The sequence below is a fragment of the Lynx canadensis genome, chromosome C1 (assembly GCF_007474595.2).
Source record: "Lynx canadensis isolate LIC74 chromosome C1, mLynCan4.pri.v2, whole genome shotgun sequence".
NCBI lineage: Eukaryota > Metazoa > Chordata > Mammalia > Carnivora > Felidae > Lynx > Lynx canadensis.
The window spans coordinates 153,891,965-153,909,628 of NC_044310.1; the positions used below are offsets into that span (position 1 = coordinate 153,891,965).

At 35.9% G+C, this 17,664-nt stretch overlaps 1 protein-coding gene across 1 annotated transcript in view; it reads right to left on the reverse strand.

Moving 5' to 3' along the window:
- Positions 1 to 17,664, reverse strand: part of SCN3A (sodium voltage-gated channel alpha subunit 3) — a 114,648-nt gene that overhangs the window by 73,132 nt on the left and 23,852 nt on the right. Inside the window, exons 3-5 of the mRNA XM_030327027.1 lie at positions 10,497 to 10,810; positions 4,868 to 4,986; positions 1,950 to 2,039 (exon numbers count right to left, since the gene is read on the reverse strand). Coding sequence (XP_030182887.1) covers positions 1,950 to 2,039; positions 4,868 to 4,986; positions 10,497 to 10,760 — 473 coding nt within the window. The 5' untranslated portion in view covers positions 10,761 to 10,810. The remainder of the gene's footprint in view (positions 1 to 1,949; positions 2,040 to 4,867; positions 4,987 to 10,496; positions 10,811 to 17,664) is intronic.

The window sequence follows — 17,664 nt, forward strand, 5'->3', positions numbered from 1 at the left end:
AATAAAATGAGAGACCTGCATAGTCAAGTAATAATATTCAAGTGTCCTCTTTGCCTATCTTTTAATAATGTTTTACAGATAAATGAGATTTACACAGGTTTAAATGCTTCAGTAATTTCTGCTAGGAAAAGTACATACAGAATAGTTTTATATAGATATGTCCATTTGTTAACCCACAGATGATAAATAACTAAAAATTCTGTTAAATTGCTTGCTCAACATAAGAACTGGATTCTTTCCTAAAATGATTTCTAGGGAGCGTTTCCAAGCTACTACCAAGGAGAAAAAAAGTCTTTAATGTGTTAGATCACTGACAAATGATGGCTTAGAATAGTGCATTAAATCCTCAAAGAAGCCTACAGAGGCAGAAATAGAAGTGGCAATGTTTGTCATAGTAATTTATCTCCTATTGGGTATTATTTTTAAAAATATGACAACAAAAAGAACATACTAAAAACTTCTTTTCACTAAACCTGATCATTGTATTATACCATACATAAATAGCCTACATACCCTAAACACCTTCTGTTTCACTAATTAATATGTTGCTTTGTCATGAATAATCTCATATGTGACTGATAACTTAGGGAATAATGTTGTTGTTATGATGCAAAAATTGTGTTAGTTAATGCAAAATTTTCCCCATATTGATGTTTTGAATCAATTAGTGCCATCTTTTTCGTCGTACTGAAATAGAACATCCTTAGCATTAAAAGAAGACATTAATACTAATGCAGAAAATTGACCTAAGAGCCTTCTTCAGTGCAAGCAGAGGCTAGTTTAACATGCCCCAAAACTATTGTGCTTACACTTTTCCCTTTGTATTAAAATAATGAATCAAATGTTTAATTTGAAGACATGATAGAAATGTCCCCAGGGTCTTCATCTTAAAAGAAAAAGGACAAGACCTGGGGTCTGAGACTGCAAGGAGTTGTTGGCTATGACTTCTGGTACAAACATCTATAGACGTTTAACTAGGCCAGTATTTTTTTTATTGGGATTGTTACTGCTTTTATTAGTGTTCTAATTACAAAATCTCATAAGTTTGAATGATCTGCTCTTAATCATGTTTTCCCCTTAAGCCCTATTATTTTTTTTTTGAGCTCTGATTTTGTAGAGACATTTTGTTTCTTTTATGGAACACATCTATGGTGTTTTAGCACACATGCTGTGTCTAAATAAACTACATATCTCGGGGCGCCTGGGTGGCGCAGTCAGTTAAGCGTCCGACTTCAGCCAGGTCACGATCTCGCGGTCCGTGAGTTCGAGCCCCGCGTCGGGCTCTGGGCTGATGGCTCAGAGCCTGGAGCCTGTTTCCGATTCTGTGTCTCCCTCTCTCTCTGCCCCTCCCCCGTTCATGCTCTGTCTCTCTCTGTCCCAAAAATAAATAAACGTTGAAAAAAAAAATTAAAAAAAAATAAACTACATATCTGACTGTAAATAAACATCTAAGCTACTTTCCTAAATATAATGATATATAACCATGATACCTAATATAATATATAATGCTAAACACCTAAATTTGTTTTATGAAAATATAGCAATAATAGTAATACACTAGAATACAATAATTTTATTCATATTACTCAGATGGTCATTGTTTTTTATCTAAAATACATAACTATGATACTTTTATGCTAAATGACTGGTTTAGTACAGCTAATTGTACAGCTAAATGATTGGTTTAGTACAGCTAATGTGTACTATTTATAACCTTTCTTAAACAGGTACCGTCATGAATTTGTTGGGAAAAAATACTTACCTTATAGAAGAAAAAACTCCCCTAAAGAACTTCCCTTATCTTCTTTCATGTTATGGAAATAAATTTTTCTTAGAAGCTTTTAGCCTGACTCCAAAAAGTGGAAAACTTAAGTCAGACCATAATCATAAGGAGACTGTGAGAGAATTTGATTGTGCATTTCTCATTCCAAGAAGTCATTCCTACTTACTCTACATTCTTCGTCCAGTCTGGAGGGTTACTCAAGGTCATAAATACACAGTTGGTCAAAATAGTGCACATGATAAGCATGCTGAATAAAGTAGATTATAGTTAAGGAATAAATGCTAGTATATTATCACAGCCATTTACAAACGATCAAATACCAAAAAAAAAAAATCATCAACAAAGTTACCTGTGAAATTAGTCTTACTTATTTGTTTTAAAGCAATGGCAAAAATAATAGTAATAAAGTATTAAAATAAAATAAGAAGTAAGAAATTGTAAAGCCTGTCATACATCCTGAGTCTACTCCTTTTCATTTTTCTCACAAAACCGAATTTAATAGAGAAATGTATTTGAAGCAATGGGAATTTTACATCCCAAGCAATTATGTGAAATAGAACTGCAATGGGAAACGACTGTTCTTTACTAAGTTCACAGTATAAAAGTATAAAAAGTCTGAGTTTGATTATATCTGAAGTTGTACTTCATATTGTACTTCAGATATAATTTAAAGTCACCACTAACTGACAAAATGTTAATGGGTACAATATAAAAACCCTAGGAATGTATAGCTCAGTATATTCAACAATGACACTGATTGAGCATTCTACTGTAATTAGGTACTCTTAATTAATTTATTCATCATTTATTCATAATGAATGAATACTATGAATCCATAGAATGAAAATAATTCAAATGAACCTCAAAAAATTATCAGTCCTGTCTGTCCTGTCTCTAGGTTAATCAGTCTTTTGTCTCTCTTTTAGTTTTTAGAAGGCCATTTTGAATCTGTCTATATAAAATGCCCATTCTTGATTAAAGAGCTAAATGTGAGACAGGAAACCATTAAAATCCTAGAGGAAAACATAGGCAGTAATCTCTTTGACATACACTGGAGCAGTGTCTTGCAAGATATGCCTCCTGAGGCAGGGCAAACAAAAGCAAAACTAAACTATTGGTACTTGATCAAAATGAAATACTTCTGCATAATGAAGGAAATAATCAACAAAACTAAAAGGCAACCTATGGAATAGATTATATTTGCAAATGACACATTGGATAAAGGGTTAGTATCCAAAATCTATAATGAAATTATCAAACTCCACACTCAAAAAACAAATAATCTGGGGCGCCTGGGTGGCGCAGTCGGTTAAGCGTCCGACTTCAGCCAGGTCACGATCTCACGGTCCGTGAGTTCGAGCCCCGCGTCGGGCTCTGGGCTGATGGCTCAGAGCCTGGAGCCTGTTTCTGATTCTGTGTCTCCCTCTCTCTCTGCCCCTCCCCCGTTCATGCTCTGTCTCTCTCTGTCCCAAAAATAAATAAAAAACGTTGAAAAAAAAAAACAAAAACAAATAATCCAATTTAAAAAATGGGCAGAAGACAAGAATAGACATATTTTCCAAAGAAGACATCCAGATGGCTAACAGACACTTGAAAAGACTCTCAACATCACTCATCATCAGGGAAATACAAATCAAAACCCCAATGAGATATCACCTCACACCGTCAGAATGGCTAAAATTAACAATACAAGAAACCACAGGTGTTGGCAAGGATGTGGAGAAAGGGGAACCCTCTTACACTGTTGGTAAGAATGCAAAGTGGTACAGCCACTCGGAAAACAGTATGGAGGTTCTGCAAAAGAACTCTCCTAGAGTAAGAGTAGAACTACCCTACAATCCAGCAATTGCATTCCTAGGTATTTACCCAAAGGACACAAAAAATATAATGGGAAGGGATACATACACCCCAATGTTTATAGCAGCATTATCTACAATGGCCAAATTGTGGAAAGAGCCCAAATGTTCATCAACTGATGAATGGATATAGAAGTGTGGTGTGTATATATACATAGACATACACATGTACATGTACATGTACATGTACATGTACATATACATATACACACACATAATGGAATATTTCCCAGTCATAAAAAAGAATGAAATCTTGCTATTTGCAATGATGTGCATGGAACTAGAGAACATTATGCTAAGTGAAATAAGTCAGCCAGAGAAAGACTACCATATAATTCCACTCATGTGTGAAATTTAAGAAACAAACCAAACTATCATGGGGCTAAAAGAGACAAACCAAGAAACAGACTCTTAACCTACAGAGAAAAACTATTGGTTACCAGAGAGGAGGTGGGTAGGGGAATGGGTTAAACAGGTGATGGGGATTAAGGAGTGCACTTGTGATGAGCACCAGGTGTTGTATGGAAGCACTGAATCACTAAATTGTACACCTGATACTAAAATTACACTGTATGTTAACTAACTGGAATTTAAATAAAAATCAATGCCCATTCTTGAACACAGCCTCTGAATACCTATTTTATCATTACCTATTTGAGAATACTTTTGAACTCCACAGCTATTCTGTCCTTTTTTGTGTACTTTTTGACTATCATTGTAAGTAGTCTTAAATTCAGTGATATTTAAATATATACTATCAGATATATAGGCACATAGTAGTTTAATAAATATTTAGTGAAGGAGGATGGACAGACCCAGGTGCTGAAGATATAGAACCAATTAGGGCATAAAAGTTTGAACATTGGTAATACAGATAATGTTTCTTTAGCAGTGGTTATGTATGGTCTAACTGAGGTTAATAAAAGAGTGAAGTAGCTTTGCTGTTATTCCTTCTACACAGTGCATTTCATTTACACATTTATTATCATCATCATTTTTTTACTTCTAGAATCATAGTAGTAATTCCATGCTAATCTTTTTATAAATAGCAGAAAATCAATGAGAACAGGTTAAATAACAATGTCACCATTAATCTCAAAATAATTATATATATATAACATATAAAGGAATATATATAAAATATAAATATATAAAATATATTCATATACATATGAATGACATTTTCTTTAAAATCAACCGTAGGCATTCAGTCACATGAAAAGGATATGAATGTACCAAAATCTTAATAGCAATTTTCCTAACAGGGTTTAGCGGAGTTAAAATATACAAGGCAGAGGTGGCACTGAATCGGAAAATTGCCTTCCCTTTATTCAATACTATAAAAGTCTGAAAAAGAAAATATGAAAAAAAAAGTCACTAGATTAGACATGTGGTTTATTTGGAGAGTTTACACACATGAAGAACTTTTTACCTGATTTGTTTGTTCAAACCTGTTTGTTTAAACAAGTTGGTATATCATAACTATAAACACATTAGATGTTTCTCCCTTAAATTAATATATAGCTACAAGTAAACATATGATTTACTATTACCTAATTTGTCTCTAAGGTTTCAACTTGCTGATACAAACTAATGATCCTACACAGAATTTTTTTTTTTTTATCAAGTTGTAACTTTACAGATTCCAACTTTATTTAAAGCTTACCATCTGTCTCCAGCTTTGGTTAACTTTTCAGATTATTCTGTACATATTGCTACCAAAATAATCTTTTATTTTAATTATTTAAAGTCTTGAACTCTAAAGCTTATGAAGCCTTTGTATTTTCCCTGTGGTAGTTGTCCTATTTTAAGATGTTTAAATAGGCTGAATAACCTGGTTTTGCTGATTCTATAGATCTGCTGGTAATACTGAGAAGGGACAGCTGCATAGAGAATTAGGCTTAAAGACATCATTTCAAAGGGCATTCCATAGCTAAAATCCTATGACTTGAAACCTATAATCATCAACTTAGCATTTAAGCTATGCTACCCAGTGATTACCTACCACATCTCTCTAAGATCATTTACTTTTTACCACCAAGGCATCTCTGCTCCAACCAAATCAGTCCACTTGTCAATCCTGCTCACAGCCTGTCAGCTTCTCCTTCTGATTCTGGAAATGAGTGTCATAAAATCCTAGAGGAAGGAGGTACCTGTGAGGTCATCTAATACAAACTCCCCCCATTTGGGGTCCGTAACAAGCCTGTCAGTGAGGCCCCACCCACTATTATTTCAAAGGTTCTTAGTCCTGTCTGCATATTAGAATCTCCGTAGGTGATTTTAAAATTGCCAATATTTGAGTTCTACTCAAAACCAAATGAATCAGAATTTCTAAAGGATGGGCATAGACATGGGATTTTTTTTAAGTTTCCTCAGGCAATTCTAATATGCAGCCAGAGTTGAAAAGCCCTACCCTCAGAAAATGTCCTCAGCTATCAAAGTCACCTCCTTCATCATGTCTTTCCAGATAAATCACTGCCTTCTGATCGCTCCCTAATTGTTTCCCTTTACCAGTAAGTCTTAGTGTATTTATTTGCACACATTGGCATGTTGCTTGTAATTATAGTCAAGTAGCAGTTTACATGTAGGGTTCATTCCACTGAGGACTAGGTTAGAAGTTGTTATAAACTATTGAGCATAAAAAGCCTGTAATCTACTTTTTCTCCATTTTTTTCCACAGTATTTAATAGTGTGGTTTGTACATAAATACTTGTTTTAATTAAATGCAGGCTTACCTTTAAGATGCCATTTACCTTTAAGACATCTATATATCCATTTGCTTAATAATATGTTTTTACTCTTTAAGAGCTGTATCCCATACAATCATGTTCACTGACAACACGGTAGTGTTTGAATAGGTAGAGAGAAATATTTATATTGTGAGTATTAAAGGCAAAGAAAACAATTTCTGTGTACATTGCCCTTTTGTATTCAAGACCATGGAGTCAAGCATTACCTAACCAACCGTTTTCCATGAACTGCAATCTATAAATTTGAACAATTGTATAAGAAGGACAAGGAAACTTCTTTCTAGCATTGAGATCATCCACACAGGACAGTGGACATTGAGAAAACTGCCCTTCAAGCACAAATGCATTAAAGGATTTTCTTAATTTTACAGGATTAGGTTATTTACATTTCAAACAATCTAGATCTATTTAGACATTCAATAACATGTAAAGTTCACCCTAATTTAAAGTGCATTTACTTATGCTTTTGTGAAACAATTGCCATGAAAAAATAGTTAACACTTGCAACATTAGGAGGGGAATTTATTTTGAAAATCTCCAAAAACAGAGTGAGAGGAATGAACTGGCCCTTTAAACATGGAATCCTCTGCTCCCCTGAAAGATTAGCCTCTGTGGTACTAACGGGATTAAAAATGACATGCCAAGGGCATCTTCAGTGAATTTACAGGTTCTGGAACACAGCAGGCCTTAAGGACACAATTTCAGTTTATTTCTGGGGGAACAACACCTGGTATAAAACCTGAGTTCTGAGAAATGAAGAATAAAATACTACTATCCTATATAGTGAAATAATTACAAGGAAGATGTTTGAAATTTGGGGCTCTGATGTTATTGAGAGATGTAGCTAAACTGAAAATTATTTGAGTGACAGATAATTGGAAGAGGAGTAAATAGTGTCAACTCCAGAATCTGGTCTCCAAGTCATGATAAATAATGATGTGGCTAAAAAACAATTACTGCATATTGCCACTAAGATGATGAAGGTAATAGCTGAAAGCGCGTCAAACCGGTTATTGTTCACTCTGGAATGCTACTTGCTTTTTCAGAGATAAATATGCATCATATAGGTTCACTAAAATTTTTACTGCTTGAGGCAAGAGGAAGCTTTCCATCTCTAAGTAGGACCACTTCAGTCAGAGAATTCAAAAAGTTATATGAGCAGTTTTTAACATTATCTTTCATTTTATCAATAAATGCCATATATAGCTTTGCTTAGTACTTAAGAGCTCTGACTGCTGGGTTCAATCCCAGAATCGACCTCTTATGGAGTATAACTTGGGCAAAGTTACGTAACCTCTCTGGGGTTAACCCATGTGTAACACTTAACACTAACACTTAACCCATGTGTAAAATGAGGCCAATGGTACCTGCCTTGTTGGTTCTTGAATAATAAATGAATTCTGCCACCTAAACACCCAAACAGTGCCTGAAATCCACACCTATTTTGTCTGAGCACATTATTAGCTATCATTATTATCACTGTCACTATTCTTAAGTTATTACCTGGCCAACTTAAATACCATTAAAATGCATTGTGATGTGGCTCATCTGATTATCTGATTAAATTAGGCATGCAAAATATATCATTAATTAATGGCAACAGACTGTTACATAATGCTTTACGATTTTAAAATGTCTTTCACCTGCATTATTCATATAATTAACATAAACTTCATACCATATTCTTAAATTCCAGAACTTCTCCATTAGCTTTTAACATTAGCTTCTTTAATCCTAACAATCACAAACTATCATCTTTTTCAATAGCATCACCTAAGTCTTCATTTTTCTAGATACTTCATAAAGAAAAGCAGTGCACCCACAGTAAAGAGTAAATAGATGTCTCCTGAGATGGGTCATGGCCACCATGAATAAATCAATGTCCAAATCTGGTTCTCAGATAGGGAGGCAGTAAGAACTGACTTTGTTAGCACACAGAGAACAATTCTGTTTCTTGGCAGCAGACTCACATTAACCAAGCTTAAGAGCATGACATACAAAATCAGAATGCAAATCTATTTATTTACAACAAGATTTATTTCTGTCACGTGGCCTGAAATAATTGTAATGGCATAAACAGCATACTCTTTCCTTTCAAGCAGATCTATGGGAAGACAAATTCTAGTAAGAAGGTTCTTTGCTGAGTCAACTTAAGTCAACTTAATCAAATGCAGAATGCTTAATGCCTCCTCTGTTCAGTAGCCCAGTGTAGCCCCTCTGCAATGAAATGGACTTGATTTCAGGAGGAAAATGCTTTCAGATCTGTCTCCCTTGAAAAATGCCAGTGTTTGTCTCTGTTATTTTCCCCATCCTTTAATCTTACCAATTTCCTTCCTTAAGAACACTTCCTTTCTTTAAGTAGCAAATACTTTTAACCATGTCAGAGTAAGCATTCCCCCGTCTCTTGAAGATATCTTTTCAAATATATACTTTGAATCAGTAATTTTAAGGATAATTTTATTATAGTTTCTTGGAGGATGCCTCACTTATCATTGTGTATAATAATACAGTAACTAAATTTCAAATTTTTCTTTAGTGCTTCTGCAGTAAACTTCTGGAATAAATTACTTTTAAAAACATATGAATCTATATTGAATGCCACCTTTCATGAGACTAATTTCAAAGGGAAAAGAAGGGCCATGCTTAGCTATTTAAATTTGTTTGATGATTTATAGAAAACATTTTAAAACTTGCTACTCAAAGTGTGGCCTATGCATTAGCAGCAAGAATCTCACTCGAGGACTTATTAGAGATGTAGATCTCTAGCCTCCTCTCAGACCTGTGGAGTCAGAATCTATATCTTAACAGGATCCTCAGATAATGTGTATAAACATGCAAGTTTGAGAAACCCTTCTTTAGAGCAATAGGGCTAGCTATTGGATGGTTAACTGCCAGGCTCTTTAACATCACTGATCTTCTCTGTTTAAATTGTGTACTGCTTAGAGAATGCAATTTCCTTAGCCATTCCTTTTAAAAGGACTGGCTCTAATTAATAAAGGTGTTTAAAACCTTTTTTAATCCACAAACCATCAATTCATGGTGATACCTATTTATCTTTATTTTCTACACATACCTGTTTTTATTCTTATGAATGTGAAATATAAATTGTGGTTATAAAATGCCAAAATACCCAATTACATCATGCAGAATCTATAATCTATTTAAAAATATTTACTATAAACTCTGCAAAGCTGGTTATCTTCAAAAACTAGTTAATTCTGACAGAATTTTGTGGTTATTATAGCTTTAGGAAGGCATAGTCATAACTTGATTTAAATCATATGTAGATAGAGAAAACTTGAGTATTTTGTTTTTGTCTTCTGTTTTTGACATTTTTTTCATGGACTGATGTTTTAACAATAAGTAATTATGACTGTGCTTGTCAATGTATTCTCTTCCTATAGGAGGATGCTAAATAAAAATATTACCCTCTGGGGGTGCTTGTGTGGCTCAGTCAGTTAAGCGTCCAGCTTCAGCTCAGGTCATGGTCTCACCATTTGTGAGTTCAAGCCCCGCATCGGGCTCTGCTCTGACAGCTCAGAGCCTGGAGCCTGCTTCAGATTCTGTGCCTCATTCTCTCTCTGCCCCCACCCCCCACATGTGCTCTGTCTCTCTCTGTCACTCAAAAATAAATAACTGTAAAAAAATTTTTAAAAATACCCTCTAGAGTGCAAATCTATTGTGAGGAAACCTCAAGCTAATTAAAAACTAAAAAATAAGAAGTACGTATGCCCACAACTCTTCTTTGGCATGGCTGTTCTTCTGTTCTCTACCATGTGCTTAAGTATGTCAGTAATAACAGATATTTTGCTTTGTTGGCGTCAGTTTTAATTCTGACTATCTCAGTTACTGTGAAATTGTAGAAATCGTTCGCCTCTCATATCTCTTCACTGTAGCCAAATCTTGACTTCATTTCTTGTAAATATTTCTGCTTATACGGTGCCTAAAAGTAAGTGGAAATAAAAAGTATAAAATCTCTAAAGGTAGAAAACTTCTGATGCAGTATGTGTATGAGCCAGGAAAAAGTATATTAAAGTTAAGTGTTTAATTGAAGACTTAACTTTGGAAATATCACTTAACTTAAAAATCAATAAAATCAACACTCACCTTCTTACTGATATAGTATGGGTCCAGGTCCTCCAGAGGCTCTGACACCATCTCTGGAGGGATGTCTCCATAAATAAACGGAAGGTTCTTTCCAGCTTCCAAGTCACTGTTTGGCTTTGGTTTGTTCTCGTCATCATTGTCTTGTTCTCTCTTGGGCTTTTGGGCTTTCTCTTCTGCAGCACGTTTTTCGATAGCAGCAAGAGATTCTCTAGTAAAAAGGCGGAAGCTTTCAGGCCCCGGGGGTACCAGCAGTGCCTGTGCCATCTTTTCATCCTGCACATTTAATTACGTTTAGCTTCTTGCATAAGAATTGCCTGCAAAAAAAAAAAAATGCATGAGAGGAAAACCAGTGAATGAGAGGGATTGAGAAAATCAACCAAGATGTCATTTAATGTTTCTTCTAGTAACTTTTTTTGCTAGTATATTAATAAATGACCATTATTTTTGGTGAAAAGCTCTTTTCTTCAATACGCATGTTGCTCTTTTCTGCATGCTGTTTCAGCATAAACATTTTACAGTGTCCCTTTGAGGATTCTTCTAGTAGCTTTTTAAAAGTATAAACATTAATAGTGCTTTTAGTGCTGCACTACAAATTTTAACCTGGAAGCATCATTATCCAATCTGAGTTTCAATAAGCCAAGTATATAGGTCTGTCAAAGTCGAGTCAGAGACTTTTGAGCCAAAATATAGTATACATTTGGTGAAGAGAATAATGTCATTGATGCTTGTCAGTAAAACTACTTAAGGACCCATCATTTCTTTCCCTGCTCCTTTTATCACATCATACTGATTCCAAATAAAGAAACACAGTAGTATATGCCTGACTTACAAAATCTCAGGATAGGAAAAGAAGTTTTGCCTAATCCAACCACTGTTCTGGTTATCAGCATCATTATCATTGACCATGGGTTCTCCAAAGTTTGACCATCAGCAGCGACAGAGAAATCAAAACTTCTCTCTCAACTGTCACCTTGGATCCTTCTGAAGCATCTTCTGAGGCAAGGCGGAATATATTTCATTTTCTAGTCTGCTGTTATTCAATGATTCCCAGACACTTTTCGTATTCTTTCTGAATCTTCCATTTGATGTAGTACTTGGAAGCATGGACTATGGAGCTAGACTCTCTCTGTTCTTAACCCTGGCTCTGCCATTTATGAGCCACATGACTTTGCAAAATGTAAGCCCTCAGTTCTTCAGTCTCCACTTATAAAATGGGGAAGCTATGAGAAATGACCTCCCAGATTATGGTAACGAGTAAATGAATTAATTTACATTAACTGTCTAGACTGTTCTGGAATTAGTCAGCGCTGTGTTGGTGTCAACCATCATAATCTAATTATCTTTCATTCCTTGTAGCTGTGTCCTCTGTTGTGGTTTCAAGCATCCTCACACTTCCAGGCATTTCGCTTAAGTGAGGTCCTGATTTGGTGGAACCACAACTGACCACAGAGCTCCAAGAGTGGACCAGGAAGTACAGGGCCATATTCACATGCCATGCAACTGGCTGGGACTAGAAAGGAGAAGAAAGCAGACATGTGGAGTGACCCTGATCAATTTTCCAGGGAAGGTAAAAAAAATTCTGCTAGAAGTGTGACAGAACGGTCAAAAATACTAGAAATCAGCTACATATATTTTGAAACATAAGTTAATAGCTATTTTATTTTGCATCATGTCAAAAATCACATTTAAAAAACCTAGAAAATAGAAACAATAAACAAATTTCAATGAGCACATCAGTCATCTTGTAAAACAATCTACAACCATGGCATTGGGGTAATCATCAGAGTCGTCTGACATTTTTTCTAGCCCAACCACCTACCCCATTTCTGCCCCTGCATTTACTCTAGCCTCCATAGTCATTTATCCCTAAATGGCCTTCTAATTCTTAGCTGTTTGTGGCATATATATACTGAGCTTACAGACAATAAGAAACTCTAGATCTTATAGTAACATAAGAAAAATGATATAGATTAAAAATGACTATAGATTATTACATATGGTTTTTTGGGGTTTATATCTGAATTCCTAGTGCCCTGGTCTGTTCTAATGAGTTGAGTATTTTAATAGCTTTTTCTTTTCTTTTTTTTTTTAATATTTATTTATTTTTGAGAGAGAGAGAGAGAGAGAGAGAGACACAGAATCCGAAGGAGGCTCCAGGCTCTGAGCTATTAGCACAGAGCACAACGCAAGGCTTGAACCCACAGACCGTGAGATCATGGCCTGAGCCGAAGTCGGACACTCAGGCACCCCAATAGCTGTGTCCTTTCATTTAACTAGTATTTATAATATGACATTGTTATATTTTCTGCTACTATGAAGGTATATTCTAAGTAAGTTAAAAAAAATATCAGATGTCAAAAGCTGTGCCATTTTCCCTACTAGTTCTGAAAAAGAATTTCTGGTTTGTGGTGGGACTGGGCTTTTTTGTTTTGTTTTGTTTGCCATCGAGTAGCATATGAATTAGAAATTTTGAGAATAGTTATTCTATTTTAGTCAAAAATTAATCACTGTTTATTTTGTGCCTTCTAACTTCACGACACATGGCACAAAGTAGAATTAAAGTTTTTTGCCATTTTATGTTCATTTTGACCTACACATGGCCAGTCCAGTGCTAAGCTGTTATAGAATAATCACCTTAATACTTTTGAATGTGGAAGGAGTTTGTGCATTAACTGCAAGCCTTAAATACCCAGAGATGTGTAATCCATCTATCTCTCATCACCTTTCATGAACTAAATGGATAAGATTTTTACCAAGTGCTAAATGAAAATAAAACAGCATGACAAAGGTATCTTAAGACATTTCTATGAAGCATGGCTGCTTTCTTAGGGAAGAAGAAAGTTTACTATTGTATTTGAGAGTTTAGTTAAACTAATTTTCGTTTCTTTATTAACAATGGAATGAAAAGCATGCAGCAGTCAGAATCCTGAGTTCTGGGTCTGTACTGAGCCTAACCATTTGCTTATGACATTTAACTTTCCTCAACCTCACTGTCATTGAAACACTTTACCATATATGTGGCAACACTTTGCCACAAAGAAATAACCAGTTATACTCATTTAATTGAAATTTCCTGGTTCCTAGGTTTTAAAATGAAATTAGGTTAAAAATATCTAATGTGGAGGGGTGCCTGGGTGGCTCAGTCGGTTGAGCTTCTGACTTCAGCTCAGGTCATGATCTGACTGTCCGTGAGTTCGAGCCCGCATAGGACTCTTTGCTGACAGCTCGGAGCCTGGAGCCTGTTTCAGATTTTGTGCCTCCCTCTCTCTTTGACTTTCCCCCGTTCATGCTCTCTCTCTGTCTCAAAAATAAGTAAACATTAAAATTTTTTTAAATATCTAATGTGGAAATATTTCAATAATCTGTACAGATTACTTTGATTTCTCTGAGATGACGTGGAACAGGGTACCATCACAAAATCGTAAACACATATTTAAACAAATCATTCTCTACCTTCCTGTTCGCAAGGACTAGCACAACGAATGTGAGTCTTGGCCAAAAGAAAGTAACAAAGTCTCTTTGAAACTGCCACACTATTGTTTCTAAATCCTAGGAACATAGATCAGTTCCAGACTCAAGGCTTTTCCTTGAGTAGGGTTTGCCCAATATTTGGATAGGTTGAGACATTAAAAATCATAGCAAGGGGAGCTTCCTTCTCATGGCTTCTCCTGCAGCTTTGCTGTTTAGAAACCTCTCATAGTTCTAAAGCAGTTCGATTTTAAGTTTTCTTCCTCTTCCCTCTTGTTCTTTGTGAGCCAATTATATAGACCTCTTACATAATTTTACATTTCCATTAGAGCAGACTTTTAAAAATTAATTCCTACTAAGGCCTTGGTGTGGGATATATATTATTAATGAATATATGTGCATTATAATTTATTAAAATATATCAAATTTAATATGCCAAATTTTCTCTAGAACTGTCCTTGCAAGGACAAAAAAGATTAAAAAAAAAAAAAAAAGACCTGAGGAGATGATCTCTTTGACTAAAAACCAAAGTGTGTGTGTGAATGTGTGTAAGTAAACCAAATGCATCTCTGTTAATCAATAAAAATACTGTAGTTTCCAAGATCCTATTCTAGGGATGGACCACAGAATTTATAGCCTGGAAGGATTAGGATCATTTATGCAAGAAATATTTATTGAGAGACTACTATGTGTCAACACTATGTTTGGACTAGGCACCCATGGTTCTTACTCTTAAGAAGCTGACAGTCCAGGGGAGCCTGGGTGGCTCAGTCGGTTGAGCATCTGACTTCAGCTCAGATCATGATCTCGCCTTGGTGAGTTCGAGCCCTGCATTGGGCTCTGTGCTGACAGCTCAGAGTCTAGAGCCTGCTTCAGATTCTGTGTCTCCCTCTCTGTCTGCCCTTCCCCCACTCATGCTCTGTTTCTCTGTCTCAAAAATAAATAAACATTAAAAAAAGCTGACAGTCCAGTGTGAGAGATGTTTACACAAATAATTATAATACCATTGTACATATATGACTGGTTATTGTCTGAGCTCCATAAATGAGAGCAATTTATTCTGCCCAGGCAAGGGTGAGGAGGTTTATGGTTCAGAGAAGTTTTCCTGAGAAAGTTTTATAGACTAATTGTGATTTGACCAACTGGCATGGTGGTGGTAGTTGGAGGAAAGTTGGTAGGAAGACAAATAAGTAGAGATAGTATGTGCATGGGCCCAGAAATAAGAAAAAGCAGGGAGAGCTTTGGAAGAACTAAGAAGTTCATTACTAAGAAGAAGTTCATTACTAAGAACTAAGAAGTTCATAGAGACCAACCTGCTCAAAAGAAAGTGGTTAGAGCAAGGCTGAAACGCTGGCAGGATATAAATCACAAAAGGTCTTGTACAGCATGCTGAGGTAAACCATGGATGGGGAGTGATGGGATTGATTTGAAGATTAGAAAGATAGTGGCAGGATAAAGGACCGACAAGTGGGGGTGATCCTAGAACAATGGTTTTCAAACATTTTGATTTCAGGATCCTTTTTTTTTTTTTTTTTAGGTTTATTTATTTATTTTGAGAGAGAGACAGAGCACAAGTGGGGAGGAAAAGAGAGAGAGAAACAAAGAGAGAATCCCAAGGAGGCTCCACACTGTCAAGTTTACGGCCCGATGAGGGGCTCAAACTCACAAACCAAGAGATGATAACCTGAGCCAAAATCAAGAGTCAGAGGCTTAACCAACTGAGCCATGCAGGCGCTCCCTTTTAGACTCCTAAAATTATTGATGATATCAGGGCACCTGGGTGGCTCAGTCGGCTGAGCATCTGACGTCAGCTCAGGTCATGATCTTGGGGTTGATGAGTTTGAGCCCCGCGTTGGGCTCTATGCTGATAGCTCGGAGCCTGGAGCCTATTTCGGATTCTGTGTCTCCCTCTCTCCCTGCCCCTCCCCCACTAGTGTTCTGTCTCTTTCTCTCTGAAAAATAAACATTAAAAAAAATTACTGATGATATCAAAGAGCTTTTGTTTATGGGGGGCTTATCTATTCATATTTATCATATTAAAAATTAAGATTTAAAAACTTTTATTAACTTAATAATGACAAGCCCTTGTGTGTTTACATGCAAAACACATTTTTAATAAAAATAACTATGCTATCCCAGATGAAAAAAAAATGGTGTGAGAAAAAGGAATTTATTTTTTTATTTTATTAAAAAAATTTTTTTAATGTCTATTTTTATTTTTGAGAGAGAGAGAGAGATTCAGAGAAAGAAGGAGATACAGAATCTGAAGCAGGCTCCAGGCTCTGAGCTGTCAGCACAGAGTCCGACATGGGGCTCGAACCCACGAACCATGAGATCATGACCCGAGCTGAAGTCGGACACTTAACCGACTGAGCCACCAAGGTGCCCCAGGAATTTATTTTAAATTTGGGCAAATCTCTTTACTGTCTGGAATACAACCAGATTCTCCTATCTGCTTCTAGGTTCAGTCTGTTGGGATACGTTGTTTTGATTGAAGTAGATGAAGAAAATCCTCATAATAATTATATATGTAGCTGGAAAAATGAGTTTTTTAATTGTTTTTTTCAGGCTGTTTTGAATATTCTTTGATACACACCAAAACTCTACAAATAATAATTGCTTGAATTAGTTTCAATGTGAAATCTGAAACTGTATCAGGAATTATTTACTGATCTTGCCTTTTGGATGGATTCTGTACCATGTATGGATCATTTGGAAAATATTGGCACACTGGTAGGCAGATTTCCCAAAATTTGGCAAATTTCATTAAATAACGTTCAAAAGTCACGTTCGTTAATGTCACCATTGATCTCATGAGAAAAGTCATAATGTATTGGGAGGCTGTCTAGTTCGCAGTGGCAGGTAAAAGTTTTCCACAATTCCAATTTCCACTTGAAAGCTCCAGTTCTAACACTGACAACAAATGCTGTCATTTGCTTTTCCTGAAGTGACAGCCTTTTCCTTTGTTCATTTTTTAGAAAATATCTGCTAAATATCCGAGTCTGAATAACCATAGTTTGTCACTTCTTCTTTCAAGTGAAAATGGTGTTCCATGAAAAAAAGAAAAAGTGGTTTATTCAGCTTCTGATTCACACAGTCACACAAATGCTTTTCCTTGAGACAACCATGGCATTTCAATATGCAGCAGAAATGCTCTATGTATTTTTTCCAGTTTCATCATACAGAATACTAAAAACACATGTCCCTTAGGTCAAGATTTAATAAAATTAATAATATTTCCTGCTTCATCAAAGTTGTTCTTATGTGAACTGGTACTTTCTGCTTACTGAAAGTGTGTGGGAGTGAATATGTCAAAACTTGTCCTACAGTTTGATGCTGCTGCCTTGCTCCCTGCTAAGACATTAGCACTTTCACTCCATGACTTTTGCGCTATCAGTGAAAAAGGCAAAGGTCATCTTGGTATTACTGTTCGGAAAATAGTTGGACCTCACTGCCCCCCTGAAAGGGACTGGGGAACCCCCAGTTGTCTGCAAACCACCCTTTGAGAACTGCCCTAGAAGGAAACAGTTGGGCACCAGGAATCTAAAGAAGAGGTCAAGAGAATATGACTACAGCTGTACTATTTAAGGGCCTACAGTCAGAACTGTATTCAAGCCCTGGCTCTGCGACTTTCTAGCAGTTTGACCTTGGGCAATTTGTTTTATCCTTTATAATCTTCAGTTTCCCTGTCTGCATAATA